Source organism: Sphaerodactylus townsendi, linkage group LG04 (genome assembly GCF_021028975.2).
Source record: "Sphaerodactylus townsendi isolate TG3544 linkage group LG04, MPM_Stown_v2.3, whole genome shotgun sequence".
NCBI lineage: Eukaryota > Metazoa > Chordata > Lepidosauria > Squamata > Sphaerodactylidae > Sphaerodactylus > Sphaerodactylus townsendi.
In genome coordinates, this window is record NC_059428.1 from 26,453,256 (window position 1) to 26,468,451 (window position 15,196).

At 42.5% G+C, this 15,196-nt stretch overlaps 1 protein-coding gene across 2 annotated transcripts in view; it reads left to right on the forward strand.

Moving 5' to 3' along the window:
• The first annotated feature begins 44 nt into the window (after nt 1-44).
• ATM (ATM serine/threonine kinase) overlaps nt 45-15,196 on the forward strand; it is a 71,258-nt gene continuing 56,106 nt past the window's right edge. Inside the window, exons 1-12 of one of the 2 annotated variants that reach the window (XM_048493888.1) lie at nt 45-62; nt 3,920-4,023; nt 4,109-4,221; nt 5,418-5,563; nt 6,917-7,081; nt 7,455-7,620; nt 8,620-8,858; nt 9,616-9,779; nt 11,700-11,869; nt 12,082-12,453; nt 13,811-14,005; nt 14,286-14,381. In XM_048493888.1, the coding sequence (XP_048349845.1) occupies nt 3,952-4,023; nt 4,109-4,221; nt 5,418-5,563; nt 6,917-7,081; nt 7,455-7,620; nt 8,620-8,858; nt 9,616-9,779; nt 11,700-11,869; nt 12,082-12,453; nt 13,811-14,005; nt 14,286-14,381 (1,898 nt within the window). In that variant the 5' untranslated portion in view covers nt 45-62; nt 3,920-3,951. Of the gene's footprint in view, nt 63-121; nt 259-3,919; nt 4,024-4,108; nt 4,222-5,417; nt 5,564-6,916; nt 7,082-7,454; nt 7,621-8,619; nt 8,859-9,615; nt 9,780-11,699; nt 11,870-12,081; nt 12,454-13,810; nt 14,006-14,285; nt 14,382-15,196 lie in introns of those variants that run through there. The other variant, XM_048493887.1, reaches the window with a different exon arrangement.

Sequence of the window (15,196 nt, forward strand, 5' to 3'; positions counted from 1 at the left end):
AGAGTGAGCACAGAGACAGAGGCGGGAGAAAAGTCTAGAGCGGTGTATAGCGTGAACTTCCGGTAAAACTGAAAGGGACTGTGGGCCGCTGAGTCGTGCCGCCTCTGGCCCTTGGTGTCTCTATGGTAAAAAAGCCTCTGCTTGGAGCCGATAGCGGGGAAGCCGGTTCGGTTTCAGACCGGAACTGTTTTTCTGCCCCGCCTCCCTTCTCTATCATTGAGGGAATTCTCGCCTCGGTTTGCTGTTCTTGGGAAAACGGTGAGGCGACGTGAGTGGGCGCGTGGCTGTGGTCAAGTGGGCGGGGGGAGGGGGAACCGCGCAGGTGCCTTTCGGGTCCGCCAGCCCTCCCTTGCGCGAGCCAGCGCTCCTCCGCCTAACGGTCTCCTCCTCCCCGCCTCGCTTGGCTGCTCCTCTCTCGTGCCTCTGCATGGACTGCCTCCTTTCCTTTGCATTTTGCATAATGCCGCCGTCTCTAGGCTGAGGTGGCATTTCGTGGCCCCTTGACTGGTATTTATTTTTCCTTCCTGTTCTCTTCCACGTGCGTGTATATGCGCGCCTGGGCAGATCCACCACGTGCATCTGAGAAAGCAGGCTGTAATCCCCCAAACTTCATCGTGCAATAAAAACATGCAAGCATTTAAAATGTCGCACGACTCCCTTATCAGTTCTTTGCAGCAGCAGACTAATGCAGAGTCTGTCCTTCTGGAATGGTCGCGGTTCTCCTGTTTCCCTCCTTATATAATGTAGGATGCCAAGCTGCTTCTGGTCATAGCCTCTTCCCTGACAGGGTTGGGTTCCCGTCCCCCGCAGGACTAAACTACTAACATGCAGCATTGGTTAGGTGGAGGGGTTTGTCAGATTCAGCATTGTCAGATGCAGCATTGGTTTGGTGGAGGGGTCTCATTTTGTGTATATGTACAGCTAAATGGGATTGATACATCTCAGCTTCAAAACCGAAAGAACAAAAATGTACTGTGTCTGAAGCAAGTAAATCCAGGGGAAAATCCCCCCCAAAACACTACACTACATGGTTGTATGTACGTCAACTCATGTGAATGTATTGTCAAACAAGTGTACACCTCTCCACAGATGCAAAAGAAAAACACAAAAACCTTTAACAGGAATTATGAATGCCAGCTGGGCTCACTTAAATATGTGGCAACAGTAAATGTCCTGAAAGTCTACAATGAAGGTGGTTACATTCAGCAAATCTTTCATGCAAATACAGCAGTTGTCCCAGTGTACTCCTGTATTGTGGAATTTAATCCACTTCTCTGCAGCGTACTTCTGTCTTGCCCCCAGTTTGTTTTGGGATCACTATCTTCCAGAATTTTTCCAAAGTCTGTGCTGTCACTACCAGATGTTGGGCTGTGAACCACAGAATGCTGAAATTGCATTACAGTTGAATTCCACAAAACAGACGTACACCTCCCCAGACAACCCTGTTCCCACCCACCCTTCCACCACCCAATCAGCCCTCTTTCCCCTGCTTCCACCAAACTTCCGCACTTACCAAACTCCTGGGACCAGACGATCATTGACCGGTAGGCAGGAAGCAGCTGGACCAGATTGGGAAAGGAGTGTGTAAGGCACCAGTAAAGCTCATTGTGGGGGGAAATGCTGACCCACCCTTTCCTAGAGCTCATTACCCACCCACCCCACAATTGCCTTTGCGACTGGTTAATAAATAAAAGCTATTGATTATAATTAAAATATATTGATCTCTTGAGTGCCTTGCTGTTCAGTGACTAACAACTTGACAAGCAATATTTGCAATGAAAAATATTCTGTTGTAAAATAAGTAAGCTTTCATTGTACTGGTTGCTCTACTGTCCATTTCATTCTTGCAACCCTGAATCACTGCTTGATGTAACAGCAAACAAAATTAAATGCCAACCATGCACAACTCTTGACTTTTTTGTGTGTAGCTTTATTGTAGGGATTATGTTTAAAAGAAAGTTACCTGAAATACTGGCACACAGTTTATCCAAAATATTGGGACTTTGAGCAGGACTGTGTCAACTATAGCCTAACATTGGAGCTGTTTTTGGAGCTCAGTTGTGAAATATTTAAAGAAACAAATACCATGGAACATGTGAAAAGCGCATTTTCCCCTTTCACTAACTAAGTTCACATCACACATTTGACTTGGCTCCCACGGCTTAGTCTGGTTGAAGATATTATCCACTATGTTTTATATTGCTCTTTCTATCTACCCATCCACCATAAATTGCTGAATCAATTACTGGCAATTTTTTCTGGCTCTGATGAGGAATGCGTTAGCTTTTTATTGGCTGATGCCTCCTGCTGGTAACTTTTAAAGTGACTACCGTACTTTCTACTTCTTAGCAATTAATATAAGGAAGAAATCAGTACCTATTAAGTATGTAAGAATTCTAGCCCAATTGTTATGTGTTAGTATTTCTGGATCGCTGATTTATTTTATTTGTTTTATTTGCTTTGTTACATATTTGTAATATGTTCATAATAACTGCTTGTAATATGCATTGTGTAATATATTTGTTTAATGACGTTATGGCCTATGGCTACAACAGTAAGTCAATGACTGACTGAGAGCCCCATCCAAAGGGGTGGGGTGAAAAGTGCTTGAGGGAGTGGTGTGCCCTTGCGCTGACACATTTGATGCTAGCATGGGAGGGGTGAGCCGGGGCATTCCTGGAGTGTAGCTCCCTCACAGGATTGAGGGCCAGTAGCATGGTGCACTGGCTTTTGGGCGTATGCCTGCTTTTGGGCCACTTCCAATTTCCAAAACAAATTTTTGTACTTAAAAACACGTTTTTCTAGTCAATTTTACTTTTAATTAAACACAATTAAGCACAACTTTTTCAGATCAATAATTAACAAATGTACAAATGAATGAATACTGTATGCGTGAGTGCTTTTAAACATAAAAGCACTTGCATATACATACTTCCTGAAACACGTAAAAATAGTCAGGTCTGACAGCTGAATCAGCACTCAGTTTGCAGGCTTTGAAATTTTAGTTGTAAGGCTTGGTCCCTCTTTTTTAAAACAAAGAAACAATAAAGCTTTAAGGCCAGAAATGCTGAATTGGAAAACCAACAATTGGAAACCAACAAAATACCAACACAGAAACATTGATCAAAAACTAAATTATGTCTGTCTTACAGTTTAAGATTAGGGTTTTTGTTGGAGACCTGGGCCTATGGATTGTTTCACTAATTATCTGTGACAACTCAATGGAACATCTTTGTACAGAAATAGCAGCTTGAATTCAGCAACCTGTGCACAGAACACGGAATTTCCCAGCATTCATCTTGGTTCCTGCAGCCCCTTCTGACCCTGAACGGAGGATCATTCCTGTGGTCATGAGACCCGTGCATTAAAATAGCCAGATGACTGAGGAAGGCTGGAAGGAAGAGGGAAAAATGAAGAAATTGTTCCTCCTCAATTTTCTGCAGCGGTAAAGGGCAATATTGCATATGCCCTTTCACACCTAATTCCCATCACACACAGCTGTTCCTCAAAATGGGTCTATTTTGGGATTGGTAAGGACTGCAGGAACTGACAAGAATGCAAAAAACCTGGTGTGTAACAGACTTCTCTCTGTGATACACCTCTGAAGATTCCAGCCACAGATGCAGGCGAAACATTAGGAACAAGATCCACCAGCCACACAGCCCGGAAAAACCATCGCAACCCATTTAATCTGGCCGTGAAAGCCTTCAACAATACATTGAACCTCAGTGTGCCTTCTGTGTACCACTGAATGCCACGTAAGGGGTGGTGTTGATAAACAACAGGATCAAATTGCTTTGTGGGTATCTGGAAGCAATTGCTTGACCCCTATTGAGAATGCTGAGTTAGATTGACCTTGGTCTGGTCTGACCAGGCAGTTGTGTTCTGACTTGAAACGTGATTGTATTTCTGTTCACAGGTCCACACTGCATATGCATCCACAACTGAGCCATGAGCCTGGCACTCCATGACTTGCTCAATTGCTGCTGTCAGCTTGACAATGACAAAGCTACTGAGCGGAAGGTAAATTAACACAGGCCCCTTTTTCATGCACAATGGTGAAAGAATACTAACACTCTCTCCCCCTCTCCCTTTGCTGTGTTTTTAGAAAGAGATTGAAAAATTCAAGCGGCTCATCTGTGATCCTGAAATAGTTCGGCAGCTAGACAGTAATTCTGATTCCCGAGATGCAAAACAGATCAACTGGGATGCTACATTTAGGTAGAGTATTTATCCTGTTAGGTGACGAGAAGCCAAAATAAATGTTATTTTAGAATTGCTGTTCAGCTGAAAGGTTATTCCAAACCAGAAGATTCATTAGAGGATCTATGGGGATTTGTACACAGACAGGGTACATGTACATATGCACATTCTACAGAGCGCATGGATGAAGGAAACTTCACCTTCTCTCTTTCTACATTACCAGCCCAGTTGTATTTTTAGGTGAAAGAAAAGTTCAGCATCATGCAGTAAGAAAGCAGTTCAGCATCATGCAGTAAGCTTGGCGAAGGCATCAGAGCTACTTTGCCTCACCTTTATTTTTAAAATACACAGGGGGAGAGAGAGACCTTCCCTTTCTCTTCTTCAAATGTAAACATTTGCAAAGATATTATGGATGGATCCCCCATCCCAATTGTTCTCTGTGAGAAAAAGAATTTGAAAATGTAATGTCTGTTTAGCTGGAATAATCCTTAGCATTTATGTAAAGTTTCGGAATGTTCAGAGTTTTTAATGTACGTTGGTAATCTGTACACAAACTCTGTGAGGAGATCATCCCCACACCAAATATTGTAGATGGGAGGCAGACAGTGAGCATTTGCAGCTTGCCTAAGTTCCTGGTAATAGTTCACATTGTTTTTGTGACAGTGATGAGGTTTGGGCCAGAAGCTTTCCACTTCACAGTGTTACAGCAGGGTAACGGGTTCAAAATATTTAAGCCAAGATTTTCAGCACGTTCTGCGCCTACAATAGCTCCTTTTCTAAGCTGCTGGCTCTTTGGAGCGGTGATGCCAGACAGGAAGCATTCCAAAGCAAAGTAAGAATGACTCATTATTGCAGCCTTGCAAATAGATATCCAGAGAGGCCTGGCCTGTTCTGCTGACTATTTCTCTCTTCTGACTGTTGCTTCTCCCCTCACTGAATGATCCCAGCAATCCTAGAGCTGCCCTTTTCTTTTCCAGCTTGAGAAATGTAGTTCAGTGCTTTTCTTGGCTCACTCTGCTATTTGCCCAGAGTCAATTTCTGCCTGGCATTCCTAAAAGGCAAAGGATATGGCTGTTTTTATTTTTATGTGACTGTGGAGGAGCAGGAGGGTCACAGTATCCTTTGTGAGATCTTGGTGATCTGAACGATGACCGTTCTTGTCAATTTATTAACTTGTGTTCTTATGGAGGATGTTTGCATTTTTGTTTTTGAAGGTTCCTGCAGAAATACATCCAGAAAGAAACAGAGAGTGTCAGATCAGCGAAGCCCAATGTCTCTGCCTCTACACAAGCAGCAAGGCAGAAAAAGATGCAAGAGCTCAGCAGTCTGGTGAAGTATTTCATCAGATGTGCCAACAAAAGTTAGTGGTGTTCATGTAAACATCATTAGGAATGTTGAGTGAACTTTTTAATTAATTTTAATTAATTAATTTTAATTAATCAGTTTTCTAATTGATTTTCTGAGAGCTTCCGGCTCTTGACAAGAGTTGAGCAACATCTGCCCCATCTATAAAAAGTCTGCGTGTGATCCTAGACTCAGGTCACATTTATAGCCAAACTGGCGTTTTTTTTTCACTTTGCCAGGTTAGGCAGCTGGTTCCCTGCCGGTCTCACTCTGACCTTGCCATAGTGATCTATGCAAGGTCACCTCCAGATTACACTACTGTAACTCGCTGTAGGGAGGACGACCCTTAAGACTGCTGCAAAATCTCCAGCTGGTTCATAATACAGCTGCATGAGTCCTAGGCCCCTTCCACACATGTAGAATAATGCCCTTTCAATCCACTTTCAGTGTACTTTGCAGCTGGATTTTACTGAGCTGAATAGCAAAACCCACTTGCAAACCACCTCGCGCAGTATACTCCCCAAGAGAGTGCTTTGCTTTGCTAATAACAACTTCGTAGAGATCCCTGGCCTGAAAACTGTCCGGCTATCCTTGACCAGGGCCAGAGCCTTTTTGGCTCTGGCCCCAGCCTGGTGAAACATTCTGTCTGATGAGACCACGGCCCTGTGGGATTTGTCACAGTTCCACAGGGCCAGGAAGATGCCCTGCCGGGCAAAAGGTTGAGGGCAGCAACTGCATTCCATTTTAACTAACTTCATGTTACTTATTGATGTTAGTTATTGGTGGAATGCTCTGCCTGGTGAAATCCGAGCCCTGTGGATTCTGTTTCCGTTCCGCAGGGCCTGCAAAACAGAGCTGTTCCACCGAGCCTCTTCTGTCGAGCCAGCCGGACATCCCCTCCCCTGCTAAAATCGTCTCTGGTCCTCAATGGGCTACGATGTTTGCACTTGTTCCTTAATGCTCCCATGTTGGACTATTATGCCATCTATTGTATCTGTTTTATTTAGATTTTATGATGTTTTAATGTCTCTGTTTATTGTATTACTGCATTTATTGTGTATTTTTAATTGTAAGCTGCCTTGAGTCGCTAGAGATAAGGCGGGAAACAAACAAACAAATACATAAAATACACCCTCATTGGTATTTATGGGAAAGATGCCATTTTTATGAGAATCAGTTTTTTGTCTAATATCATTGAATATTGTATTGTTGGTTTTAACTGTATAATCTATCTTGTTCACCGCTCTGAGCCAGTTTTTCGGGGAGAGTGGTTTAGAAATAACATTAATCCAATAACGGTATGTGTCCTGCCACTTCCATTTAGCAAAGTTAAGAGCTTTTCTCATGTTTATGTTCTGCTTTTGCACAGGAGCACCCAGGTTAAAATGTCAAGAGCTTCTGATTTACGTGATGAGCACAGTGAGCAATCCATCAAGTTGTGCCGTTTATGGAACTGATTGTAGCAGCATATTGCTAAAGGATATTCTTGCCGTGAGGAAATACTGGTGTGAGATCTCTTCACAGCAGTGGTCAGGTTAGTAGGCATATCCTTCATCATTAAGACTGCTGTGGTGTATACATCTCCAGGGAGAATTAACCCCAAGAGTACATTTCAGAATAAAGATACGCAGGGACAGGCTTTATAAATGCCTAACTTATTTCCGTGAATAGATAATACATTGTGATGTCTGACTCATTTATCAATAATACAAGACCTTCTTGATTTGTTCTTGTGTCATGGAACGTCATTGAATATCAAAGCTGTTCAGATTTTCTGACAGTTTTATCACTTTGCAAACAGGAGCTGGTTTTGAAAAACTTTTAGAAATAAGGAGAAATAATGAGAATGGTTTAGTCATGTTGTCTGAGCATGAGCATCAAATAATTTGAACTTGATATGGCTCTAGATCTTCAAAACCTGTACTGCAAATTGTTTCTCAAGTCATCCAGAGAGATTAACAAAGTTTTGGTGGCGAGAATAATTTACACACTGACTAGAGGACTCTGCTTCCAAGCTGATGAGTTAACTCCTAATCTTTTTAACTTCTTTTCCGAAGCTCTGCAAGCTGCGAGGTAAGTTTAATCTTGCTTTATCTCTTGACTCTGAACTTAAGAGACATGGTTAGTTTTTTAAGCTCAGTTAGTCTCCCTGTCAATTGCCTGTGTGTTATCCAGACACGCTGAAATATTTTAAATATATTCTGCATGTTGATCAGTAGCGCTAAGATATTTGAATTGTTTATGTATCAAAACTTTTTAAGAATAAAAATAGGTATGTCAGAACCAATATCCTGTTTCCTTCTTTTCCTGATAAAAAGTTGATTGTGGCTGGTTTTTTGTTATTCTCATTCTGAACATTTGAATCTCGTATCATTTATCATTTCTGTCTTCGATTGTTGTTTTTTCAGTTGTACTGTTAGTTTTGTAACTTCTGTACTGAACAGGTGATATCATCTTTACGCCCATGTAATCCTTTCCAGATTGTTGAATAACATAGACTTCTTACTTGATCTACTTTCCTGAAGTTGTGTCCTGCACATGGCAGCACTTTTCCCTTGCACAATAGGCTCTTTTGCCAATGAGAGGCTCTTTGTGTTTGAGCAAAGGAGGACTGTTAGGGGAACTCTGCAAATTCCAACTCCTGATCTCTGAGTAGTGGTAGTTGTAGTAACTACAGTATAACTGAATAAGAACATCAGTTGTTTTACATATATGTAGTGATAATTTCTAAAGGATTCAGCTCCCAACATCTTGACCTACCATGTTTCTCCGAAAATAAGACAGTGTCTTATATTAATTTTTGCCCCCAATGATGCACTATGCTTTATTTTCAGGGGATGTCTTATTTTTCCGCTCCACAGCTGCATGCTCTGGTGTTCTGTTCCACGGGCATGCTTCCAAACAAAAACTTTGCTACATCTTACCTTCGGGGGATGTTTAGCCCTTCAGCAAAACCTCTACTATGTCTTATTCTCAGGGGATGTCTTATTTTCAGAGAAACAGTGTAGTTGATCGCAGAGCTTTATTTAAGCTGGGTGGTTAAGAGTTTGATACAAACTATTTATTTTGCAGACGAGAAAGAAACCCTGCAGGCCTGGAACACATTTTTGAAGCAATGAACATATTTTTGAGTATCTGTGCAATAAACTACCGAATGCGGGTTTGTAAACTAGGGGAGCAAATTCTTCCAACAGTTCTTTATATATGGGCACAGCATAAACCAAACGATTCTTTGAAAGAGCAGATCGTTCAGCTAGTTCAACTGCAGGTTCATGTACATCATCCAAATGGAGCTAAAACTCAGGAAAAAGGTAGGTCTTTTGTGCTCATATGTGACAGAGAGTCTGTGTACAGATGTCTGTCTCCTTGGTAATCTGACTTTGGGTTGCTTAAGATGAAGGTGTTGGAAGTTTTTAGGGCTTCCTAGGTTTCTTTATATGATTGCTATAGCATAATTTTCCTACTTATTATCAGAATGTTTCAATCTTTTCTTTATATAATAATCAAATAATTAGTTTAGACATATGGGAGACCCCCAGGACTTCCCATATCCATCCACTTGTGCCATCCACTTGCTGGTTAGCTCACCTGCCTGAAGCACTGCCACCTCAACCTGCCTGGCTTATACAGAGGCTCCTTCCGCCCACAACCCTACGTGTAGGTAGCTCCTGATATTCTCAGCTGGTAAAGGTGAGGAGGCTCCCACACTTACCCCTCCCCCCAGCACCACCTTCCTGGATCATGTGGTGGCTTCCTTAAAAAGGGCAGGTGACGCCTCTCAACATAGCATCACAAGATCTTGGTATTTCCACTTGTAATTTTGTTTTTGGATTTTTGTGCAAATCTTAGAACTGACTTAAGTTTGTACAAACATCCCCCTACCCTGTGCCTGATCCCAGTGTGCAGATTTAACAATCCACACACTTTGGTCCCTGTTCAGAATTAGAAACATGGGAAACATATATCAATAATTGCTGGTAAACCTCTGCAATCTTGAGAAGTCACTTGTTGTGTAGATGGTATGTAAGACTGGATGAGAATTAAATTGTTTTATTGTTGTGTAAACAGGAGCATACGACTCAGCAAAATGGCAAAGTATTTTGTACAACCTGTACGATCTGTTAACGAATGAGATAAGTCTCATAGGCAGCAGAGGAAGGTATTCTTCAGGCTCTCGCAATATCGCTTTGAAGGAAAACCTGGTTGATTTAATGGCTGATATTTGTCATCAGGTAAACTTGTTACCTCTTTTGTATATTGTTCATGTATAGGACAAGATTCTTTTCTTATGGATGTGGCAGAGTGATGCCCACAGGGTGTAACAACTGTGTGCAGGCTCAAGTACCCTCTCGAGGCTTTTCTAGAACTGAGAAGTGTGTGTTTATTTCCAGTGTTCCCAACCTGTCTATCCACTCCATCAAAAAACAGGGTTCAGAATTCATGTTCCTTGAATGAGTAGAGGGGGAAGGGCTAGTCACAGGTCTCTTGTCTTAATACCAGCCTGTGCATTGACTGCATGCATGCAGGCGTGGAGGTCTTAAGGTTTTTATGTCCCATTAGAGGTATGTCCATTGGCCAACCCTTCAGTTAAGAAGAAGAAGAAGAGTTTGGATTTATATCCCCTCTTTCTCTCCTGTAAGGAGACTCAAAGGGGCTTACAATCTCCTTTCCCTCCCCCCCCCCAACAAACACCCTGTGAGGTGTGTGGGGCTGAGAGAGTTCAAAAGAACCGTGACTCGCTCAAGGTCACCCAGCTGGCGTGTGTTGGAGTGCACAGGCTAATCTGGTTCCCCAGATAAACCTCCACAGCTCAAATGGCAGAGTGGGGAATCAAACCCGGTTCTCCAGATTAGAGGGCACCTGCTCTTAACCACTACGGCACTTCTGCTTCAGTGTCCTTACAGTATTTAGGGGTGATTTAAATACTGAATTAGCAACTGTGCCTCTTACCAAAAGAGCTGCGGCAGACCTGTACAAAGCAACACAAGAGTGATCATTCTTCTTTGTGAACTATGGCCAAAATAAGATTGATAAGAAGCATCATATCCTGCCATTGTTCCGAACGGCGACCCAAAGTGGCTTACATTGTTCTCGTCTCCTTCGTTTTATCCTCACAGTAACCCAATGAGGTATGTCTGGCTGAACGTGTAGGACTGGTCCAAAGTCACTCGGTAACCCTCAGTGGCAGACAGCAGAATTCACACCTGGATCTCTTTAATCCCAGCATGATATTCTAACCACTACATCACGTTGGCTGTGGAGTCTCAACTCACTTTATAAAAAAGGAGGGAATATTTTCCACCCTCCCTGACTGTGGTGCTTTTTTCCCCCCAACGTGGAGCCAAAATAGCTCACACTGTCCTCCTGTCCTCTGTTTTATCCTCACAACAGTAACCCTGTGAGGGTTAAGAGGGTGTGACAGGTTAAGAGGCTGAAAGTCTGAAACCAGCTGAAAGTCTGTTGCAGAGTGGAGATCAAAACCTGGGTGTCCTTCATTCTAGGCCACAGGTGTCAAACTTGCGGCCCTCCAGATGTTATGAACTACAGCTCCCATCATCCCCTGCCAGCATGATGCTGGCAGGCGATGCTGGGAGGTGTAGTCCATAACATCTGGAGGGCCGCAAGTTTGACACCTATGTTCTAGGCAAATCCTCTAGCCATCATACCAAACAGCCAAAAAGCAGGGGTGGGGGGGGGGATAGACTGGAGATTATATGGGCCAGAATATTCCAGTTCCCTTTATGCTTGCCACTGCAGCTCCCATAATCATTCTGAAGGTAGTGGCCACTTTTGAAACCCCTGTCTTTGTTTACCGATGAATTATATGTGGTACAGATGGAACAACCTTTCGTTATAGATGTAGGGATTTCTCTATGCCCCCAAAATGTGTCTGCATAGGGGAGGAATATAACAGTCATCATTTTCTGTCATTGCAACATAAATCTTTGGTTTCTTTTGTGTGTTTTGTACGCTTACATTCTGAAGAAAATTAATTCAAGTGAAATGCGGGGGATTAGCCAAGCTTGCTCTGATATCAGCAGCTATTTCTTGAGCCTCCATTACACTGATTGAGCCTCAGTACTTTCAGGGCATTCATGTTTTAGTATAAGCTTGTCTAATTATATTTGTTACTTTACTTTTTGTTGTTTCAGGTCTTTACTGAAGATACCAAAGTCCTAGAGATAACTCAGTCATATGCTGTTACCCAGAGAGAGTGTGGAGATGGAGAAGGACCCTTCAAACGCAGGAGAATTGAATTGGGTTGGGAAGTGATTCGGGACAGTCTGCAAAAATCACTGAACGATTTTGATGTCATACCTTGGTAAAAAAAAAAGCACTTATTCTAGGTCCGTGGTGGCGAACCTATGGCACTCCAGATGTACAATTCCCATCAGCCCCTGCCAGCATGGCCAATTGGCCATGAACAAGTCCATGAGCATCTGGAGTGCCATAGGTTCGCCGCCACTGTTCTAGTTTTTCACTCGAAAGTGCTGATTTTGCGCTGTTTTAACTGATTTTTGCTTGTTTTTCAAGGTTGCAGATCACCATCCAGTTAGTTTCAAAGTACCCCACGAGTCTTCCTCATCATGAGCTGCATCATTTACTCAACATACTGTATCAATTACTACCTCACCAGCGTCGGGGGAAACGAACACCTTACGTGCTAAGGTGCTTTAAAGAAATTGCTTTGTGTCAGAGCCAACAATTAGATCTGAAAGCTACGCAGAAGTTAGAGCTGCAGCGAACCTGGTCAAAAATTTGGTCTCTTGTTGTTTGTAGTCTCAATTTTCAGCAAACCGAAATGGAAAGTTTTGGGTTACTTGGAGTCATAATTCAGGAGCACTTAGTAACAATGGACAGAGAAATCTGGAAGATATTTTCTGGAGCTGCATGCAAGCCCTCAAGGTAAGACGGGAATTTTCTTTTTATAGTTTGCATAGTCCAGATAACAATGACTTCAAACTTTTGTGCTTTTTAGCATGATGACAACTGTGTTGTCATTATCTTCTGTAATTAATATGAGCGCATTTGTTTGTTGGAATCTTGGATTGTTCAGGTTCTGGAATATTCTATAATCTACTTACATAAATTCAACTGTACCGCATCTGATGTGGTATCTCTGTTAAAAAGCTATAAATATTTTTATTAAGAGTTGTTTTCGACCCCCTGTAATAGTTAAACCAGAGACTAATAAAAACAAATCGTCTTGTCCCCCTCAAAGGGACAAGTGTAGCATTAGTATAGCATTAGGCGCAGTGTAGCATTAGACGCAGTGAAGTGTAGCATTAGGCGCAGGGGTCTGCAACCTGTGGCTCTCCAGTTGTTCATGGACTACAAATCCCATCAACCTGATGGGAATTGTAGTCCATGAACATTTGGAGAGCCGCAGGTTGCAGACTCCTGCCGGCTAGGGATATAATTTCTGGTATCTTGTATACAAGAATATCACATTAGTAACACTGCTAATCTCTGAATTATGGGTAAGAAAAGGATGTAGAAAGATGTACTACTTCTTGTTGTCTCTTCCCTATCATGAAGAAATAGCCAAGCCAGCGATTCCCAACGGGTGCTGTGAGCATATCCCAGGGGTACCGCGGCAATGCTACTGGCCCCCCTCACTTTTGTGGGGTCTCCCGCCAGCACCAGCAAGGATATGGAGCTGGCCCAGGGGGCAGGGCCTGCTGCAAGGTCAGCAGCAACTTCCTACCCCCACCCCCACCCCCGTGCTTCCCTTCACCCTAGGAGGGGAAGGTGGGGGGTGGCAAGCAGGGAAACTGGGAGGGGAAGGTGGGGGGAGGTTGGCAGGGGTACCGTGAGGTCAAGAGTGAGGTCAAGGGTACCATGACATCGAAAAGGTTGGAAAACACTGAGCCAAGCCCTTCCTTCTGCCATTGGATTTAACCATGATTAAAGGGTACATCTGCAATGATTTTAACCATGGTTAATAACAGCCGAGTTTTGAAATCCCATTTCAGACTGTTGTTTGAATGTTGATCCTTGTTAATTTAGCCATAGAATGCTGGGGCAGACATTATCCTTGGGAAAGGATAGAATGAAATTACTTCCAGATCCTTCTGACAAGCTGATCTCTGAACCATGGTTAAGAGATTGACAGTGTCATCGTAAGATAACTTTCCTGGGAGTAAGCCTCATTGGCTGCAGCTGCGTCGGCCTTCCTTAGGATTCCTTAGTTCCTGAAAGCTATGACATTGCACACAACCTGTTATATTGATTATAATCTGGAGGGAATTATCTTGATTAGTTCTGCAGCTCAGTTCTTGGCGGTAGCAATGAGAAGTTTGGGAGTGCCAGAAACGTCGAATGTCAAAACAGCCCAGAATTACGGGGAAGGAAATGCAGGGTATACATTGAAAGAAACAATCATGAAATGGCTTTTGTTCTGCCATCTGGAGGAAGACATGGAAGACAGTGTGGAGCTGCCTCCTATTCTCTGCAGGTAAATAATTTGAGAAAAGTCAACCTGCACAATAAAATCTTTCTGATGGACATGTTCATGGACATGTTTATTTTAATTTTACAGGTTATTTTAACTACCTTGATTTTATATATGGATAACAAGGTGTTGCTTGAAAAGTAGATGTAGCGTGAGGAAGCTGGACTGAAGGTGTATCTGCAGCCATGAAACATTCTGTGCTCAGGACTTTAATTTAGAATTGTGATTTCTAGAGTGGGGTTGAAGGGATTGCTTCAACTGACTTTTCCAAAATTTCTTCCAGTGACTTTCCTAATCTGGTGTTGCAGAAAATTCTTGTAAGCCTGACAATGAAGAACTGTAGAGCTGCACTAGAATTTTTCCACAAAGCTTCAGAATGGTATGTTTCCAAAATCAGTGTGTGTGTTTCTGTAAATTAGAGGAAATATTTTTAAATTTAAACTTTTTGATTTTAGATATCTGGGTACCATTTAGCTTGGGAAATTCATGAAAAGTTCTATCTATGCAATCCAGAGGGCAAGCTTCCTAAGAACCACTCAGTTCATGCTGCATCCAATACTTTATTTTAATTTGAGTCCCGATCAGAAACTTTTCATGCAACACAGCAGATAGTTTTTGAAGTGGAGGGAACTTAACATAACTTTTAAACTAATACAACCAGACAAAATTCCATGCTTCCAGAATACTTCATTTTGTTGCAAACTGTTAGAAGCTGAAATTTTCTCCAGTGTGAAATAACAAAATCTGGGATATATGACCAACTGAGATACTGACATCACAATCCTAAACAGAATCATGCCTTTCTTAGCCCATGGATGTCTGTGGGTTTAGAAGGATATAACTCTGTTTAGGATTGCACTGCGGCTTACCAAAAAGCATAACAACAGAGCACCAAAAAGCCTGCATATTCCCTGTGAAAACTTTCTAGATTAAAACATACTACAAAGGTGGTGGTGGTTGTCAGAAAAAAACATTTACCACTGTATTTAAAAACATAAGAACATAAGAACTAGCCTGCTGGATCAGACCAGAGTCCATCTAGCCCAGCATTCTGCTACTCACAGTGGCCCACCAGGTGCTTTTGGGAGCTGTCATGCTGTCATCTGAGCCTCCCTTTCTACTCCTACATAGCCTTCCACCAAAATGCTGTCCTTGTTAATGGGGAAAAGGTTTTTATTTCGCTTGCAAGCTGCA